Raw genomic sequence first — 21,326 nt, 5'->3', positions numbered from 1 at the left:
CTAGCAATCATTTTTAGCTGTGTGTTGGGCCCACCACACTTTATCATTTGTAAGTCTTCAAGCATCATGTCAGCCACTGTCTTGACATTTTTTTACTCCAATTTTCTATCAGACCAAAAACTCTAGCCTACTTACTGGTTCGTAGAGTAAGTAAGCCTACAGTCGAAACCAAATATTTAGTTTTCAACATGTTAACTGTTCACACTGTAATAAGAAATCTCTGCAAGATGCAAATAGTTTGTTTAAATATATTTTATATAGGGACCTCATACCTTAATGCTTTTATAGTATTAAAACGCAGTGGAGGTTTTACACAACTTCTGTTTTAGAAAGATGTTCTGTATAAAGCTAATATAGCGTCATAACTAAGCAAGGTGTAAGCAGTGGTTTAAGCATATTCTGAAGTCAAAGGAGCACAATTGTAAAAATGTGATTGTGCATTCAAAATTGTACTTGAAAGAAGAGTTGTCTGTAAAATTAACTACATTACAATCAAATACTGCTAGTAATGATACATACATATGTGAGTTAAGCAGATTACCGTGGTGGAATTATACGCGTAAACGTTGTGTACAGTTTGTGAGTTTAATCTGTTAAAAATGTTTTGTGTAAAATCTGCAAAGTAACTAGCTGTCAGACGATATATTGGAAAGGAACGTATTCTCCCCGAAAATGTAGAGGAGCGGTTTTACATAAGTCGGTATTACATAAGTCATAAATACAGAGAACCCCTTTATTGTTCTTAAAACCAGTAGTTGAATAAATGTACTTCCTTAAATGATAAAACTAAATGTGGCAAATTAACCAAGAATAATAACAGTTAAATATATATAAAGAGAGCATGTATTTTAAATATCACACTTACTAATTAACTAGTTACAATTGTTGTCCTTTATTTTCTCATTGAGATAATTATTTAATTAATTTAGTTTTTATGAAGACATCTCAATGTATATTCATCAAAAATAATTGTTGATTTATACATCCAAGATTTATTTTAGATTATTTTAGCTGGATTAAGTCTTTAATACATTTTGCATGATGTAAACATTATTATTTGTATAATTGTTGTACGTGGTGAAGGGAGTGATCTGCATGTGGGTTCAAACTGTGTGATACGGCACTCCACCTAAAACGTCAAGGGGAACAAATTAATCTTGTTCTTTTATCTAACAGCATATCACACACACATTACAAAATGAAAGGCTTAACACGCATTTATTTTTGCTGTTATTTAATACACATGACTTGGATGTGACCTCATAGATAACCCAGATCTGCGCCCCCCCCCCCCCCCTTACTTATCTCTTTACTTCTCTATTATCTATTTCCTTTGAGCAAAGGTTCACTCCCAGGCCACTGTGCTGTCCTATCTAATCTGAAGGCCTATATTCCAAGAAGTAGCTCAATGCTTTAAAATAACAAGGAACAAGGATGTATTGAACAGAGCAGCATCGTAAATACTATCGCCGGTAGAGGAATGGGCTACTAAGTGCAAAATACTTCACCTGCCTTTAACCTACAATACAAGTGCTATGACATAAGAGAACAAATATGGGGTTTCAAAATGAAAACCTCCCAAAAATGTATCGTGAATTAAACTTTGACACTCAATTAGTAAAAAGGAGAATATTGCATGAAAAACATATATATTTAATGGTATTTACAAAGATAGTAAACAGCTACATTTACTGGCACCCTTAAATAAATGATCAATTATCACAGACCACTACTGCTGCTGTTCATTATGGGGGGGGGGGGGGGGGGGGGTTGGGAAGGAGAGTGTTTTAAAGTCACAACTTTGATCCCTGATGCTTGTAACATGATTAAATAGGATTGCTGTGGTTCTGCCACTTTTTCCACTACTGTGTTTTTTAAATGTATTAAAGTATCTTTAACCAGAGAGGGCCTTTTATTATAGAGATTAAGGGGGAGACAAGGGAGGACATTGCCTGAATGTTCGGCCGAATCGGGGTTCGAACCGGCCTACTAGGCAGCATATGCCACTATTGGGTTTTTATTTATTGTTAATCCTGATAGTGACAAGAACAGACCTAATCAACAAAGACTATGCTGTTCTCATTAAACACTAACATACGTTATGGTGAAGTGCTAAAAAGTAAGTTCAGTCAGTATATTTTATATAGTTTATTTTCTTCTTCTACAGTACAACAATTAATGAGTTGCATTCATTGAAAAAACTAAAAAGTTGACTTTAATTCAATGTATTCATAATAAGCAACAATAATAAGTATAAATAAAAAATACTCGGTTCAACTAAATATTATTGCTTACAACTAACCTAATACAGTTATGTGAATCTGTTGACATAATACATTTAATTAAAGTCAAAGCTCGTTTTTTTTCAGTGTGTTGTGCAGGACAGTTCTTCTTTAAACAAATGAATAGCTATCATATTATATATATTGTTTATATTGATAGTTGAAAATAAGTAGAACATGTCCAGCCCTGCCTCACAGTATCGATTCCTCTTGTCCTCAGGGGAAGTTGGTGAAGTACTTCAGCCGCCAGCTGTCCTGTAAGTGCAAAGTGGCCTTAGAGGAGCGCAGTGTGGAGCTGGAGGACTTCCCCCGCCTCGGACACTGGTTCCGCATCGTCAACCTGAGGAAGGAGGTCACACAGGTAATACATACAGACACACACACGTCTTTTTTTATAAAAGGAAATCTTACCTCGCATAGCGAGAATTTAATGTTTTATTGCTCAAATAAAAAATACAGTTTTGATGATGTAAAGGTTAGAGTTCTGTCTAACCAAAATATCATGCAGATGACTGTGAAGTCTATACAACAGAATTGATCATTTTCAACATTAAATGTGTCACCTGCTCTGTTCACCTTTCACTGACTTGCTTACTTGAATGTGCTTTGTGTGTGATTTGGTTTTAGTTTAGCGTTTGCTCTTATGTTTTATTTTGCATATTGCCTTTTTCTTATTATAATTGATAAATTTTCTCTTTCAAGCACTGCAGAAATGTTATAAGCTGCTGTTCCACTTACAGCCGCTAGATGCTGGCTGCAAGGAAGCTTTTGTCTCTTGTAATAAAAACATTACCAATATGTATGCTCTCAATAGTAAACATCGCATCTTGTAAATCGCTTTAAAATGTGAGAAATGTTTGTTCAGAAAAAAGGCTTTTGAAGCTAGTATATGATTTGATTACTAGGCATTTTATTTGATTGGCAGGTCTCTCAGCACATTAGTCAGCTACAGTAGTTGCAGCTTTTTAAACTTAAACTTGTACATTTTTGTCTCATTTGTGAAAGATTAGAGAGCCACATTCATGCTTTTCAAAGTCACATAGACAACCCAGCATTGTCGCAGCGACATATTTTTTCTTTTTACTGAAGATAAAACATAATCACTAAAAAAGGGGTTCAACATTTCCCCCACATCTTCTCTTCATTGTCAATTGCGGCTGCCAAAGTGCAAACCATGCATTCCCTTCATTAAGATTTAATCGTAACAATGCATGTGTCATGTACTTACACGGTGTGTGTGTGCGTGTGCGTGTGTGTGTGTCTGTGTGTGTGTGTCTGTGTGTGTGTGTGTGTGTGTGTGTGTGTGTGTGTGTGTGTGTGTGTGTGTGTGTGTGTGTGTGTGTGTGTGTGTGTGTGTGTGTGTGTGTGTGTGTGTGTGTGTGTGTGTGTGTGTGTGTGTGTGTGTGTGTGTGTGTGTGTGTGTGTGTGTGTGTGTGTGTGTGTGTGTGTGTGTGTGTGTGTGTGTGTGTGTGTGTGTGTGTGTGTTGCAGGAGATGAGCCCGGGCGAGGTGACCCTAGAGGGCCTGCTGGAGTTGAGCGAGGAGCAGGTGTGTGAGTTGCTGCAGAAGTTTGGTGCCAACGAAGAGGAGTGCGCCCGACTCAACGCCTCCCTGTCCTGCCTCAGAAAGGCCCACCAGCTCGGTGAGGGTCCACGCAGAAACACACAGATAAGCTCACACAGATACACACATTATCATTCAAATATCTGACTTTAAATAGCCAGTTACCACTAGAATCTGAAAAATTACATTCTTAACTAGTTTGAAATGTGGCTTTGTAAGTACATTTCTATTTAACTTGGTATTATCTGCTTTACAAGCTTTCAAAGGTTTACAGTAAAAGACGACTATGTTCCCCTTTCATTATCCCTTATTAAGTGAAAAAAGTAATCTCGGCTTATTAAATGCTTTTTTTGTAAGGTACGAAAAAGACAGTATAATAAGTTAAAAGAACAAACTAGAAGATTGGTATAATTCTAAAGACATGAGTCTGAAATTCACCTTACATACTATGTTACTTTAGCTTCAGCACTTAAAAATATGGCATCCATTTTTTTGGATGATCTCCAGGTTGATCCTGCCATTGATTGCCATAACATTTCTTTTTTACGAAATGTAAAAATCTTGTTTAGCTAAACTGTCCACAACTGCGTCGTCTCCTGCAATGTCCATATGCAAGCTTCTCTTTAGTTTAGGACGTCCCAGCACACAGGATAGCACAGATATTTTAGGCAGCAGATTCCTCCATTTTAAGCCTATTGGTGTGTTACGTCCTCTTGAAAACAAACTCCTACATCAAAGCTTTTAAACAAATCTTTATTGACAATTGTCAATATCCAGATTTGGCCTGCATGTTATATTTTACATGTAAAGTGTGAGCTAGGGGTGGGCAATAACGGCAAACACTTCTCCCATGGCATTTGCCATTTTTGATAACTGTAGTTATTATGTAAATTCAATTCAAAAAGTGCTGAAGATAAACGTACCATACTCTCATGAAATGTTGATTTGGAACTCCTGAAACAAACATAAACAACTATCAAGCGTAAGAAAACGGAAGTTAAAAACATAAGGCTCAGGACAATTATTTCAGCTATTACAGGTTTTAAGGTTAACAGGAATTAGATGGGGACTTTAATACACTGAACAAAAATATAAACGCAACACTTTTGTTTTTGCTCCCATTTTTCATGAGATGAACTCAAAGATCTAAAACATTTTCTATATACAAAAAATAACCATTTCTCTCAAATATTGTTCACAAATCCGAAAAAATCTGTGATAGTGAGCACTTCTCCTTTGCAGAGATAATCCATCCCACCTCACAGGTGTGGCATATCAAGATGCTGATTAGACAGCATGATTATTGCACAGGTGTGCCTTAGGCTGGCCACAATAAAAGGCCACTCTGAAACGTGCAGTTTTGCTTTATTGGGGGGGTCTGGGGAGGTCCGAAAACCAGTCAGTTTAACCCTAACCCTAAAACATTTTTTAATGTGTCAGTGGGTGACACGTTAGGGTTAGGGTTAAACCTGACTGGTTAAACCCTAAAACATTTTTTAATGTGTCAGTGGGTGACATGTTAGGGTTAGAGTTAAACCTAACAGTATACTGTAGGCCCCAGTGTAAGACTATCCCTAACAGTGACAGGATGGCAAAACAGGCAAAACAACAAATGAAACATAGTTATGAAAAATATAATGTGTGATACAAATCAATATAAAATCAGTTATATTTCAATGTAATAACGTATTATTTGTGATGAGTGTGATACAAACATCAGTCCACACATTAATAACTGCCCATATGGCATTAATCATCCTACAATGATTAGTACATTTCAGTGATATAGTGTTGTGTCAATGATGCAGGTATTCATAATTATAAATAAAGCTTTATTAAGAATATAAATCCTAAATCAACATACAAATGAACACTGTAATATGTAAAGGTTACAGTTTAATGGTTTAATAATAATTGCTAAACAATCTTTGAATTATTTATGCCCTTTCCAAACCATTGTTTTTATTTAGTTATATTTATGTGATAGACTATATAAAGAAGATTAGAATTACAAGAGTTATAATGTATTTGTTATGATGTGTAACAATTACAGAAATGTAAGTTATGTAACAAAAAAGCAACCTCATTCCTGATTTCAGTCAGAAAACGTCTTACTCGCCCTTTATGAAGTTTAAATCAGACAAACCCTCCACATGTTTAGGTTTGTCATGATGTATGTATAATATGCTAGTTGTCTTGCTGTGGTGTTAATCCAATACCAGTCCCAGAGTTAGGTATAAAGCAGGGGTCGGCAACCCCTGGCACGCGTGCCAGCATTGGCACGCAGCACCGTAACCAGTGGCACACTAGGAATAAGTGGAATAAGTGTGCACAAATATTTAAATTGTATTTTCGGATCCTGAACGAGACCGCCGCCAGAGTGCGTCTCCCCGTTACCTGCAGAAGGAAGCCATGCACGCAACGCAGCCCCGCTCTCTTTATCTCCAGGTGACATTCTGCCGCTTTCCTCCGTGGTGCAGTATTGATCGTTTCACCACGGAGGAAAGCACCTCACAAATTGCAGTACCCATAAGGAGCTGTACAAATGCCGCAGTTTTTGCGTGGCTGTGTATTTAGTTGAAAGCCCAGTGGCGATCTGCTCATCTCTCATCTAAATAATATGCTACAAAGGGGCGGACTGGCCATCTGTGTGTTGAACTTTCCTGTCGGCTCCCAGACCGTAGTCGAGGAGGGCAGAAGCAACAAGCTTCTGGTTCAATAACCCACTTTAGAGAGAGGCGAGCTCTTCTTGGGAGGCCGTTGCATTTATTTAGCTGTTCTTCTGTTTCACAAAATACATCACAGACCTCTGTTTTTCTGCTTCCTCGTTTCACTTCCAGAAACATACACACGTTCTCTCCATAGGTTCTCTCACTGTCGCTCTACCATCCACAAACACACATGCAGCAGCCACACCCCTCTCTCTCTCTCTCTCTTAAAGGGACAGCGATCTCATCTCACTCTGCATGACCCTAATATCATAGCATGTGTGCTCTGGAGAATCACAGAACGGACGATCGTCCTTATTATTATGCCGTTTAAACCAATTATTTAAATGTTTTTGTTAAATTCGGCATCATACGAGTTGCGCTGACAGGTCCACACACTGCTTCCCCGCAGCGAGGCTCCCCCGCCCTCCTGCTGATAGTTGACGAGCGTCAAGCTCCTCAACCCCCCCCACCCCCCGTTGATAATTCTCGATCGTTGGCACGGTGATAACAATAATTTTTTTAAATGGCACTTCATATCAAAAAGGTTGTGAACCTCTACTTGTGTGCCAGACAACTATCTTTGTGTGATAAGACACCATCTGTTGAAAGCAACAGCTTTCATTTCATGAAGTTGTGAAATATGAAGCAATCAATTCTAAGATGTATAATAATAAATGGTATTTTGCTATTTTTATACAATTCTAAAACTGCACAGTTTCTCCTTTTACTGTAGGTTTTTTAATAATGTATCATAATTTATTATGATAAATTGGTTATTGGTTATTATATATTTAAATGTCACCACTAAGTATTGGACAACATACTCTGATATTTGTGTAAGTACAAGAACCTCAAAAGAATTCAAAGCCTAAATGTTATCACATAAATTCACCCACATTTAACCTGAGCAGAGCTCATCGTAGTTAAGACTGAACAAAATAATATTCAGCTTTTATAACATCCTTATTTTTGTAGAAGTTTAAATCTCACAACACACAAGTTATTATTTATTGCTGCTTTTAATATAATTGTTTCACAAGGGCACGATGTTCTTTACATCCGGCTCCCTCAGGTTTGCCGGTCCTTTCTTTATATCTGTTTGCACATAGAATTTCACATTTATTCTGTAAAAGACAAATGAATGAAACTCCATAATGTGCCAGTAAAAGCATCCACTTTGCACATGATATAAAACATCAACTCTAAAACGTGCCTTTGTTGATGTTCACATGTTGAACGGCAATGAAGAACAATTGTATTTTTAGGAGTGTTTTGTACCTGCGGAGGTTAACATTTTTAAAATTCCGTCCGCAAGAGAGCATACTAAAGAGTAGAGTAAGTGACCTAATTTATATCACACGTTCTATCCAAAGTGCTTTACAAATTGCCTTTCATTCGCACACTCAAACAAGGATGGCAGTGAGCTACCGAACAAACCCTGGTCTGACCATCGTGAGTAATTTCTAGTTTAGTGTCCTACTCATGAAGATTTGTTCATGATCTAGGAGGAGATTTAACTGCTGAACTTGTGATTAGTTGAAGACCCACTCCTGAGTAAAATCTGTGCAAAAAATGATTGTATTGCTTTGACAAGAAAACTTATGTGGGATTGGCTGTAACTGCTTTATCAGGTCAGGTGACATTTGACACTAAGTCCCAATCCCAAACCACGCCCTACACCCTACCCCTACACACTAGCCCTACACACTACCCCTACACACTACCCCTCCGTTCGCGCGGAGGGTCCGCCACATTAAGTGCTGTTCCAAACCAACGAGTGTGGAGGGGGAGTGGGTTATCAAGCCCTCAAACAGCGAGGGTGTTTCTCAATGTCGAGGAAAGCTGCTCCAGAGCCACTATTTCAAGGATACTACGTCATCGAGTGCCGCCGAAGGACTGTTCCAATATCCAGGATACTTGGAATTCTACCGAGGCTGGCATACTTCCTGGCGGGAAATTTCGTGGCTGCACATAAGTAGACTCCGCGGTCTTAAAATCCCCACAATGCTTTGCGCATGGACCGATTTCCCCAATCTTTGGCGGAAAATGTAAGGCGGGGCCTCTCATACGATGCACACCTGCATACTTGCTAGCCTGTTCCATTCTTCGTTTTCCGAGGCTAGGGAGACGGCTTCCTTGCTAGGACATGTCTTGCGAGTCACTTCCTTCAGAAGTGAGGCAAGAATCCTTCCTTGCCTCGGAAAACGAAGAATGGTGGAACAGGCTAACAGGTGTCCGTCATATGCGAGGCCCCGCCTTAAATGGAGCTCGATTTCCGCCAAAGTTTTGGAAATTGGTCCGTGCGCAAAGCATTGTGGGGATTTTAAGACCGCGGAGGATACACGTGTGCAGCCTCGAAATGTCTCGCTACGAAGGACGCCGGGCTCGGAATTCCAAGGAGCCTGGACATTGGAAAAGTCCTTCGGCGGGACTCGATGACGTAGCATCCTTGAAATACTGGCTCTGGAGCATCCTTCCTTGACATTGAGAAACACACCCTGTGTCTGCATCGGTGCTGACTTCACGCGCTGCCCTACCTGACCGGACTCAACACTGTGTGTGTCCGTCAGGAAACACACTGTTTACAAACAGTTCCAGCAAACATCCACTGATAAATTGTGATGTTAACAACCTCATGATAACCTCATATGTTTTTAACATAGTGGTTTGGGATTGGGCCTCAGTGATTGTTAAGGACCCTAAAATAGGAAATGTTCACTCTTATTCTTTAGCCGTAAGACACTTTATAAAACGCCTGTCTAACAATATCAGATGTTTATATCTTTCTACCATTATGTTCCTGATAGGGCTGCACAATTAATGGAACATTTTTATAATCGCAATATGGACTAGTGCGAGGAGGCCTAATATTTGTTTATGGCCAGATTTGTGTTAAAAACGTAATTTTGAATAAAGTATTGTCGAGCTGCAGAGATATACCTTCATACAAATCATATTCTACAGACTAAACAAAAAATACTTCTTCCATACAGACCCTCCTGAAAATCCTACTATAGGTATTTTATTATATTTTAAATGATAATGACAATTATAATGCAAAAATGATCATTTCCTTCCATATCGTTAATCATATCATATTAATCAATCAAATAAATCGCAATTTGTCTTATTTTGCAGACCTAGCTCTAAATAGTCCATATAAAGATGGGCTCGGTGTATTTTTTGTATTGTATTGTATTTTTTTCGGCTGTCGCAAACAGTGTGTATGGACTTGTATTGCTGATGCTGTGAAGACACAAGTGGATTTCTCTGCTTCATGCTTTCCACCAGGTGGCGGTACAGGCCACTCTGTGTTCTCAGTCTGTTAGGTCAAAGACTGTGCAATGATACAGACGAACCAGAAGGGGGCAGTATTACATCACTAAAACTGGTCCTTGTGTTGAGTAACAACCTTTTGTAAACCCGTTTGATAACATATCTGTTTCTCCTCGACTCCCACTCAAACACACACATGCACACGCACACGCACACATACACACTCTCGCACACGCTCTGTTCTGTAACAGATGTCCTTTCAGACGGAAAGCTCTGATGAATAATTAAGCAAATTAATTTGACGAGTAGTTTTTCTTCAATGTGCCCTTAACAGAAATGTGCTTTATTAAAAGAGTGTTTCATTAGAGGAGGTTTAACTTGGCAGTTCTTCAAAGCTTTTTTATTTATTTTTTCCCCAGTTTGTAATTACTGCACTGCCCTGAAAAACAGGCTCTTTGTGATTCTGCAGGTACACAGCTGGACTCTGTAATGGTTTGTCAGACTGCTGGAGTTGTTCGCCACCTGTGGGCTTCTCTAACTTTTTTAATTTCCGTCTCATTGGCTTGATTGGGGACAGAGGCGGATTTGATCCAGGAAGACAGAGAGGCGGTCCGTCAGGGGGTCCCAGCCGCCCATGCCTCGGTCCAGCTGGGTTCAGAGCAGGCTTCAGGCGTCATTGGAGACCAGCTCTCTTTTGTCACTGTCTTAGACTTTGGCTGTTCATAATGAATCTAAAAATGTTTCAGTCTGGATTCTTTCCCGTCTTTCACCTGCTGTAGATATTCCTTTTTTATTAGAATGAGTGTGATATATTATATATTATATAATCTGATATTTGATGTATATTCTTGACCTAATACTCCATTGCAAGAATGCCATAAGGATGCTCCTTCACACCTAGTTGCATAAAGTGGCTTTGACAATCCCTGCTACAACTATAGCACCAACTCTTAAGCAACTGCTGCTATTTGTCTGTTTTTCCCGAAGCCCCCATCCTGTTGCCCTCTCCCTTCTGGCCTGAAAAAAGAGAAAAACACTATATGAGGTGTGAGCATGTGTAAATTACTGGAAAATATTGATTGCTTTCCAGCTATCTCACAGTTCTGTCAGTATTTATAAGAGACTGACATTTTATTGTGTCTTAGAATCAACATATTACTGCTCTCAGTTAACTTACAGCTGAGTATAAAAGTAGATTCTTGATCTTGGAAACAGGACATGAAATAAAATCTAATATCATCACTCATGGTTTGCCAAGTTTTTCTGGATCTTCCAGCTGCATCTTACTTTTTTCACTGGATGTAGATATCTTGTATGTCATCACATAAACTAAACATGGATATTCAGAATACATCTCATTACCTCCACCTTGCACTTTGAGGAGAGAGGAGGCTTCTGAAGGAGCTCAGAGCGAGAAAACACAGAAATACCCTATGCGGGGTGACGTATAAATGCCACACCTCCAAGCATGACACACAGCTGTGCAGCACGTCTTGACTGACGTCGATGAAGACTTGGCGCTATTGAACCAAGGATTTCTCATCTGGCATCTTCAGCTCATGCATCCTCACCTCTTGCCCTCGCTTCATCTTTGCCGAGAGGAGATAAAACATAAGGAAAGCAAGTGAAGAAATCAAGGAGACACAAATGATGAAACCACCCACTGTGTTTTAAAAGGGTTGGATGCGAATGGCCTCCCTGATCTTTGTCTGGCATGAACTCACTGTGTAGGACCTTTGCCCCCTTCTAGCTTTATGCACCTCAATGATTTCAGTCTTGGTGTTCACAGAAAGCTTATGTTGTCTGTTCATTTCCCTTGCTGTTCAGCTGTGTTACTTACAGCATGATTTGTATATATACATGTTACTTGCATCGGTTAATTGGACAGCAGCATTGTCATTGTCATGTATTTATGGATAGATTCATTAAACCTTGAACAGTTCAATTAGAACAACGTATTGGTTATGTCCACTTTGTGTGACCACCTGTTATTTCATGACCAAGGATCCATGCGTCGGTCACAATAAGCAAACTCCATTTACTGAAACACCATGTAATGTGGATGAAAGCTCTAGAAAAACATAGCACCTAAGTTTCTTTTGTCAAACCTAAGGGTTATAGCTTAAGAAACTGCAATAAAACAATCTGCTATCCTTCAAAATCGACCATGAAGGTCTGGGCTATGTTTATCCTCTTCTGTCTTCGTTACATTTTTTCCGTCTACTTTTTTCCTTCTCTTTCTCATGCTTATTGTTTGTCAATCTATTTTCTGCCTCTCTTCTTTGACCATTGTCTCAACCGTACTCCCCTCCCCTCACTCCCTCCCTCCCTCCCTCAGAGGCAGGTTCTGGTCACTAATGGGCTCTCTTAAGGGGTGGGGGCTCTAGCCGGCAGTGCACAGAGCGGTGAGAGGCACTTTGAGCCGAGATAAATAGTAGAGGCTGGGCGGAAAAGTTCTTCATATTCTTACCCAGACTGAGCTCGGAGAGGGAGACATGCCACTGCCTCACAACATCCCCACATTTGCACATCTGTGTGTGTGCACAGTTGGTGGGATTGTGTGAGTTTGTGTGTTTCAGCATGAATATATGCAAAAATAGAAGAAGAGCATTTTTTTTTAAAGGGCATTACGGACCCTGTGATGACATGCAGCTCTTACACACCGCAAAGCAAGAAGCAGAGGATGTTCTTACATCTTAGACGTTGTTGCAAAGGTACAGATATTTTCAACCATCATGAATGAGAGAAAAAGGATTTGCAGATTGTATGGCACATGTTTTCCTTTCAAAAGGAAAATATGTTGATCCAGTTTATGAGTCATCACGATTTATGTTAAAATTGGCAGACAATGACATTCATATACTTTGCAATCTTGGCAGTTCGTACTGTAGGCTACATCACATGTAGAGCAGAAGAGAACATAATACGTGAATGTATGGCGCTCTGTGGTGTAATGGCGGAGGAAGGAAACTAATGCTAAGTTAATAGAATGTTTCACTACAGGCTCTTGGGATTGCAGTCCAAGAGTTGCAATGAGGATGAGTCATACAATTCGGAGGCAGCCGGTCGGTCCTTTGTGCCGCAATATACACACATTATTCAGCCCGTCCCTCTAGACAAGTCCTCGCACACTCTCACAGACAAACATTTTCACATGGACAACTTTTGAAATATGAGTTTGTCTTTTTATCAGGCTAATAGTGTTTATCTTGTCTTAGCATGACAGGTTTCCTCTGTGACTTTACACCTGTAATCTTTGATAGGTTAAAAAAAAAAGAAAGTCCCCATGCTCGATCTTAAGACGCCTTCACAAACACCTAATTGGCTTCAAATGCCATCAGAAAAAGGAATCGAAGAAAGGCAGAGGAGAGGGAGGCACAGAATATGCGAGAGAGGAGATCGAAGGAGTGGAAAGTGAAGGAGGCATGCGGGGGAAGGGGGATGTGGAATAACATGAGAGAAAATTAGGGGGAGAAAGAGCTAATGACGACAGGAGGTGAAGAAGAAAAACGTTGTCATGTCGTGAAGAGAAAGAGTAGATGAAACGGGGGAAGGAAGAAAGGACCAGAAGATTGACCGAACCCCCATCTTCCTGAACACCCCTTGGTGATCCTTATTGGCTGTTATCTAATTAGCAGACTTTGAGTCCCACTGACTACACTGCGAGAAGGTCCATGAACCGTCAACTTAAAAGAGTCAAGAAACTCAAGATTCAATAGGGACACTTCATCTATTGAACGCAGCCACTGCCCTTTTCGCCAAATCCTGTTTACAGCGGCCGTCAGATAAACCAGCCGCTGTCCCGTGGCATTTTACTGCCATTTAGCCCAAAGCAGCAACACATTCTAGAGGTAATTAGGCCAATCTGTCTAAATAAAGGTTTGAAATGAAATGAAATGAAATTATAACGCTGTTATCTGCCTTTCTCAAAAGCCACACGGCATGTTAAGATTGCCACAACAATGGTGTTGGGGTGTGCCACTTGCATTAATCACTGCAGAGGAGAGGCGAAATGCTTCAGGTGCATTGTTTGGTTCGACAGTGGAGGTGGAAATGCGACGTTATTCAGGAGGAGCGAGAGAATGGAAGATTGATGATTATGGGGTTCTGAAAAAAATCCGATCAATGCCCTGCATGAAAAGTAACTTCAAAAACTGTCTCTCTAACAAGCACAAGCTACGCAAATGAACTCAAATCACAGTTTTCAAAGGGGTTACTCTCAGTCTGTGTTCTTCATCTCGTTTGGCAGCATGTGTTTTTTTTTTGATTGCCTGAGGCTTTGGCTTAGGTGAGATCATGTGAAACAAGATATTCATAAGTCGAGTCTTGTCACTTTTTTTGCGGAAGCAGTTGCTAAGATACTAGTGCGCTTGATGGATTGACTCATTACTTGAAGCAACAGTTTTATGAATGTGATTTAAGTTCATTGGTTCACTTGCAGAGGCATTTCACTTGGGTATCAGCTTGATAAGAACTGTCAAAAGCAGTTTTAAATTGAGGCGGTCTCGTGCAAGAATGTAATTACAGAAGGGAAGCACATAATTTGGGTTTATGGTGATTGGTCCACACTTCCAAAAACAATCTGGTTAGATTTTGCAAGGTGCTGGTTTTCAAATGGACAGGTCAAATTGGCCAATGTGTCAAAACACACCTCCGGACCCGACTAAAGCAATCAGCTTCACGTTGATCTGAATTGACCACCCTACTGAGGCTATGGCAGCATGAAAGGTGTGCATGTTAGCTGTACTATGTAACATTTCCACATTAAAATGTCAAATATTAACTAGACCTATAAGTTTAACATTTTGTTGAGTTGTGTACTTGAGTCATCCTAATAAATTCCAAAAATGTCAAACCTAGAAATATTCATAATTTCAATGAAGGTAATGGTCCGTTGGATTTTGTTGTCTGTTGGTCTAACATAAATATAATTTGTATCTAGTTATAAGCATTAGGTTCATAACACACATATTTGATCTTAGGATGAAGAAAGGTAGTCATTGAATGTCTCACTTTTGAGTTTTTAAAGAACGAGCTGAGAAAACTTGAACTGCAGCTGCACATTGTCGGAGAATCACAGAGAGAGATGTTCTTCCTTTAGTTTAAATGAAACTGCTTCATTCAAGTCTTTACCAATTTGACTCACCATATCCATTTGTTTTATAGATGAGGAGAATATTAAAATATTGTATGACTCTTGGTTAAACTCTAAAACTACCTGAAGATCTTAATCTTAAGTATTCAGAGAAATTATATTTAGCAATAAGCTGTTTGTATCATTGTGTTTTTGTTTTTAAAGAGTAGGATAATACTATTCCTGTGAAAAACCTCCTGAATGATGAACAATGAACAAATGACACTGCACAGACAGCAATGGACGCCACAAAACTCGGCCATTTCCCTATTGTTTAGAATAAGAGACCCTTTGATTGAAAATGTAAGGGAAACCAGAACCTCCCCTATAGAACAGATCCATATTCTCAGCCTCAAAGGTGAGAACTCTTCACTGGTCATTAGTTTAAGTCGTTCATGCTGGGTCAAGCTGGACTTTGACATTTATGAGTGGCTGGTTATGGCTTTTCCTGCTAATAAAAGAGGCTTGATTAAGCATCCCCCCCCTCACATTGGTGGACAAGCAGTCTTTTGAGCCCCCTCATCCTCCCTGGAACTTGATTTCTGAAGAGGTTTTTAGGGTTGAGATGTGGGCCTCTTAATGTGGGTTCAGGCACCTGTGGTACTCACACAGCCACATTGAGGACAGAGTGGCAGCTACAGCTTCACTCGAGAGACCCTACTGAGTAATATCCAAGGATCGAGCTACAGTAGTCAACAGGACGTATGTTCTTGATCAATCTTTGCAAATGTGATGTTTATTTCTGGAAAAGGCATCAATATAAAATATGAATAACACTTCACGTGTTCAGATCTATGTCACATTTGTATTTAACAATTTCCAGGGGCATCTGTTTAAAAGTTTAGCTTTCTTTCGGTATTTTCTTAGCATAACCTCTGATAAAAAATAACTCTTTAATAAGAAATGTAAGAAACCCCCCTGCCATTATGACTTAAGTAGGCATATATTTAGAAAGAAGAAGAAGTGGGACCCTTGAAAATCCCCATTTTATGTCCCTTGTTTCTTTTCCCAGAACTCATCGTTCCTCGTGGCCTCTTCTTCATAACATACAGAATAGGAAAGGCTGCAGGCATTTTTTTTTTTTCATCAAGTTTAGCAATTCCACCGGGACCTTTTATGGGAGATATTTTCTGAAGCTCATTTGATGTTGCTGGTTTTATATTGTGTTTGAAGTTTGTGTTTTTGATGTTTATAGTTCCTTGGAGACAATGTCGCAGGGTAGAAAAAATAATGACACAAAAATAAAAAAGTGTACTTTTGTTGACAGAAATTTGCATTAAATGTGGCTTTGTGGTCAAAAGCAGTTTTTGAAGACTGTGAGGTAAATGTTGCTCAGAGTCAGATATGAGTTAAAGCATAGCCCCGATCAATTCCACCAACATAGTTTTGTTTTGCTGAACAGCCTTTTGGCTATACATAACTGCAGATGGAAAGAAAAGTAGGATTGTTGCAGACTACTTCAGCTGCGTCTCTGCCAGATCAATAAACACATTGTTTCCCCCCCGTTTCTTTCTGAAGAACAACTTGAGGAGGATAAATTGCACAGTAATGGAGGTAACGTATTGTCATCTGAGCTCAAAAACACTCATTTTGGCTGCTCACCTTCAATTATTTTGCCTCTGCTTCTCTCTCTTTCTCATTCAACAGAAAGTTTAGTTTTGGGTAGAAGTCGACTTGTGTTATGACTCATACGGCTTTGACCTGTTCTGTTTTGGTTCACTCTTCCATTGTTCTCACTCTGCTGCTCCATTCATTCATGCTTAATCTGTTCTGCATCAGCATATTTGAACACCACGGCACTACTAATGCGATCACATCAGATAACTGCTGAGTTAATTCTTCATTAACCAAATTGAGCACATTTGCTGGTTGTTAATGTTTGCCTGCCGTCAGGATTACTCTTACCGCTGCAATCAAGAAGAAAAGTTAATTGATGATTCAGTTTTAAGTGTATGTCAAGACCCACTTTAGTTTAACTTGATACACCATATTAAGCAAAAACTAAGTGGTATGCAGACATTGATTTATTTGGCTAAGTTTTGACCCCCTCTGACTTAAACAATTGAGATAAACTGAGGGCCAAAAACGAATGTTAGAATTTAACAGCAACATATTTTTACATAAGACAGTTTTCATCTAGTCTAATTATTCAGAAAAAAGCATTTAAATGAAAGTACCGAGGTGTGTGTACTATCTATAGTACCTACGTTTCTATAAATATTGCTGTTTATTTTGCAGATGGTATTTAAAAGAACCTGTGATCACCATCAACACAAAAACTTGTATCACTTGTATAGGTTTATAGGAGAGGATACAAACAGACATTAAAAAACGTAGTCAAAATAAATAAAAACGATTTGCATCGCAAAAAAACCCTGTAAACTAGGGTGTTAGGGTTATTTAGTTTGTCACAACCAGGTGTTCTGTTGGTGTTGAATCTGTGTCATCTTCCCACAGGGAGCCAGTCGAAGCAGGACTGGTCCATCCAGTGGCCCACCTCTGAATCGGGCAAAGAGAACACTCCAGTGTGCCAACCAGAGGTCAGTCAGTGGATCCGGTACCAGCTCTCCCAAAGCCCCAAAGTCCAGTCCAAGTACAACCAGCACATGTGCCACAGCCCCCAGGCCCTGGCCCCCCCTTTATATGCCGATCGGCTGACCGTCGAAAGCCCATCCACGGGGCTCTTCCCTCCCTTGGACTTTGGTCATCGCTCTCTGCCCCCGTCTCCCCGACAGAGGCATTTTGGCCACACGCCTCCTCGGACTCCCTTGGTGGTCAACACCATGACCCCGCCTGGCACCCCCCCAATGCGGCGAAGGAACAAAGGGAAGGCCCCGGGCACACCACCTCCACCGAGCCGCAAGCTCATCCATCTGCTGCCGGGCTTCACCGCACTGCACCGCAGCAAATCCCACGAGTTCCAGCTGGGGAACCGCCTGGATGACACACAGACACCAAAGTAAGTGTTATACTCTTTTGTTTGGGTTACTGTTATACTGGATTTGTAAACTGTCGTAGCGTTGTTCATTTGAAAGCCCAAACCGTGATCCAAATTCAAACACTGAGGTCAAATTACCACCAACATTCTATACTCTATAATTGATTGACAGGTATTTTAATGCAGAAATGGAAACTTGGCAAAAACTATTAAGTTATGAATGTGTTGTGATGCTTGCAAAGGTATTTTCACATTTAATGATACTCCTAATCAGTTTAAAAACAAACTGAATCATTAGTTTTGATCATTATGAATGTTGGATTATCAAGCAGATATACACATACTGTGTATGGTAATTGTTTTGTTTGATAAAAAAGCTCCCTAGCTCGGCACTTTTTTAAACCGGGTATCAGTGCTTCTATAATTTTTTCAGATCAAAGTTTTAACTATCAGTTGATTCTTTAGTTTTGAGTTACAGTAAATATCAGTCCACAGCAGGAGAGTGTTGTGGGCCTAGATCCCACTGCTTTTCACATGCTCAAAGGGTGCTCTACCCTTTGAGCTAATTCCTACGGACCACTCATACATTGCACTACATCAAAAGCTCAATTTAGTTTTCCTTTTACGAAAACACAATGTGAGGTCACCCTAAAAGCCAGCCCAGGAGACGAGGTGGCTGCATTATCAAGGCGATGGCGTGCTAACCCATTGGGCCCTGCATGTGTGGGTTTGAATCCTAGATGACATGCTCCTTTAAAACAACCCTCTTCTAAACAATCAGGTCAATTTCTTTGATACATTTTACTGAAGCAAAACCTGATGACTCGCATCAACCAAGCACATTTTCTTACTATAGTCACAAATGGAAATGTACATGATTTAAGCATTTACCTACGAGAATTGACAAATGCCTTATTTTTGTTGGATTTGTGCATAAAGTCAGAACCTTCATGTATAATTAAGCAATAGCTCACGACAGGCCTTGGTATATGCTCATTATATCACAGCTAAGGGGCGTGGTTCGGCCCGATGCGAAGCGGAGGGTCTACAACCCCCTTAGCTGTGATATAATGAGCATATATCACGGCCTGAAGTGAGCTATTGCTTTTATAAAACGGTTACCAAGTGTGGCAATATGAAAGAAAGATACACACTCAAATTTAAATAGTTTTTATCAGTAAATAATGATGTTCAAAAATAAAATCCCTCCGTTGCCTTCTGCACAAAACATAGTGCGAGGTGGTTGCTATGCAACAACACTAACAGCTAGCGAACATATTAAACAGAGAGCGTTGATCCATTATTTGGTTGTTTATTTACATTAATGTGTAAAGTATGTTGCTGTTTATTGTGCAACCACTGAAAAACTGTCCAGCATCAGTAGCATGGCTTACGTGGTTACTTGTATAGGTTGAGGTTGTTCTAGGCTGTTGCTTGGCGTGGCGAGAATATTGCTCCACTTTCTCCGGTCCCCGAGATTGGGCTTCCAGTAGCTCTGGAGAGAGCTTCGCACCTGTGGGGCCACTAACGGTCATAATTTCTCTGCTTTGTTTCAAGACCCGCATCAGAAAGCTTTTGAATGGTGGTAGTTTTCCAGTTGGTCTACCTGCTCTTCACGTAGCTCTGCATGTCGTCGTTAGGTGCTTTTTTTTTCTGGAGATAGGCACTCCTCAATCCACTCCTCCATAGTAAGACCCCCCCGGAGGTCGAAGTTAATATTAAATGTTTCATCTTGTGCTTTGTAAGTTTGTTTCGTAACGGAAGAAATTTAAATATATTTATAAAACTGACAAGTCGAATCAAGCAATCTGATTGGTCGATAGCGTTTTTGCGGACCTCTTTGATTACAGATTTGAAAACATTGTTGCTTGCTTTAAAAGTAGCACAATTCATTATGTCAAACCTTCAAAAGTATCTAGATATCCCTGCCCTAATGCCAAAGGAACTGCACACTGAATATGTTTTGCCGTTTGATGTCTATGTCTGGACCGCTGCGTAAAAAGGAGGGTTTCTGCCCCGTTACTTCTCCGCTGCTTTCTTGTTCCAGTTTGAAAAGCAAACTGCATGGCTTTTCAGTCCAACTGTATACTGTTTTTCTCAGGCGCGGAGGGATACTGACTTGTTGTGAAAAGTAACTTACAATTCTACCCGTGGTATACGCTCATTATATCACGGCTGAGAACCAATCAGATTGCTTGATTTGACTTGTCCGTTTTATAATTGTATTTAATTTTTTTAATTAACATGTTGAAATACAATCTAATTGAATGTAATGCCAACAGAAAACCTTGCCTTTGAAAGATAATACAAATGATAGGGATCATCGGAGGAAGTATTCAGATTCTTAATTTAGTAGCAATTGTAAAAATTCTCCGTTCTAACTAAAAGCCCTGCATTTAGGATGCCACCAATGTAAAATTATGTTAATATTGTTAGCAAGCATATACAAAATGAAAGTGAAAAGTATTTAGAAGGAAGATGGTTTCGAAGCAACAACACAATTACACTATATAACGTTGTAATTTAGGACTGAGGCAACATGGTTCTTATTGCACACATTTGTTTGACTGTCAATTATCCTGTTTAAAAAGTTTCTTGGAGGCAATAATCGGAGTTGTTACTGGTCAGTCCATTTCCGCAGACGACCTGCCTGAAGCAGAGATTCAGTCCTCGCTCTCCCTGATCTGTACAAGGTCTCTCAGCGTAATTCCATCTGATCGAGGGTAGCGCAGAAAGGAAGTTAGGGCCCGTGCTTTCCTTTCAGTAGTTTCACTCGAACATAATCTTCCACCAGAGCCCAATCAGATTAATTCTTGGGAGTACATCATTGCCCATAAAGGAACAACAGCCTGTCGGTAGAGATAAGGGGCCGCGGGGCTGAATCGCTGACCGGCCATGCCTGTGTCTGGTGCTATGCTGATCAGATTTGGCCACGAACAGGGTCCTGCGCTGCCAGGTAATCAGGAACCAGAGTCCGCCTCAGGAGAGCTGCACTCATTTTGATAATGTCATTAGATGACAATGCCCCATCACTGCTTCACTTGGTAAGTTAATATTTGGGAGTTGTCCCCTGCTTTTACGATGGCCAGTCCTTCCACGTGGGCATGTGTGTCTGTATCTGCAAAATGAGGAGTGGATCATTGCTGCGGTGAATAGGCTCAAACGGCATTAGAGAATTGATTACCGGTCCCTGAGCGCTGATAGACTGAGGCTGTGAGTTGAGCCCCTCTAATCAATGACCTGTGTGTGCCTGGAAATGTTGCAACTCATCGAGACAGGGCAGATCTGCTGGCTTCTCTGATAGCCAAGTACCTCTCATAATACATCGTAATTGGTTGGAGGATGGTGCTGGCAAGCCTTAAGTATGTGGTTCAGTTCTGGCTTGAGGCACACGTCACGGGTTGCTTCCTATCTGTACGCGTG

General features: G+C 40.1%; 1 protein-coding gene across 3 annotated transcripts in view; it reads left to right on the top strand.

Annotated features, from left to right (window-relative positions):
- The window catches only part of ksr2 (kinase suppressor of ras 2), a 103,591-nt gene that overhangs the window by 13,256 nt on the left and 69,009 nt on the right, over window positions 1–21,326 (top strand). For all 3 annotated transcript variants that reach the window (XM_079687773.1, XM_079687774.1, XM_079687772.1), the window contains exons 2-5: window positions 2,503–2,643; window positions 3,773–3,923; window positions 16,484–16,519; window positions 17,423–17,924. In XM_079687773.1, coding sequence (XP_079543899.1) covers window positions 2,503–2,643; window positions 3,773–3,923; window positions 16,484–16,519; window positions 17,423–17,924 — 830 coding nt within the window. The remainder of the gene's footprint in view (window positions 1–2,502; window positions 2,644–3,772; window positions 3,924–16,483; window positions 16,520–17,422; window positions 17,925–21,326) is intronic.

This window comes from Notothenia rossii (assembly GCF_949606895.1).
Source record: "Notothenia rossii genome assembly, chromosome: 6".
NCBI lineage: Eukaryota > Metazoa > Chordata > Actinopteri > Perciformes > Nototheniidae > Notothenia > Notothenia rossii.
The sequence above is the reverse complement of the archived record's forward strand: the minus strand, read 5'-3'. Positions and strand labels throughout refer to the sequence as shown.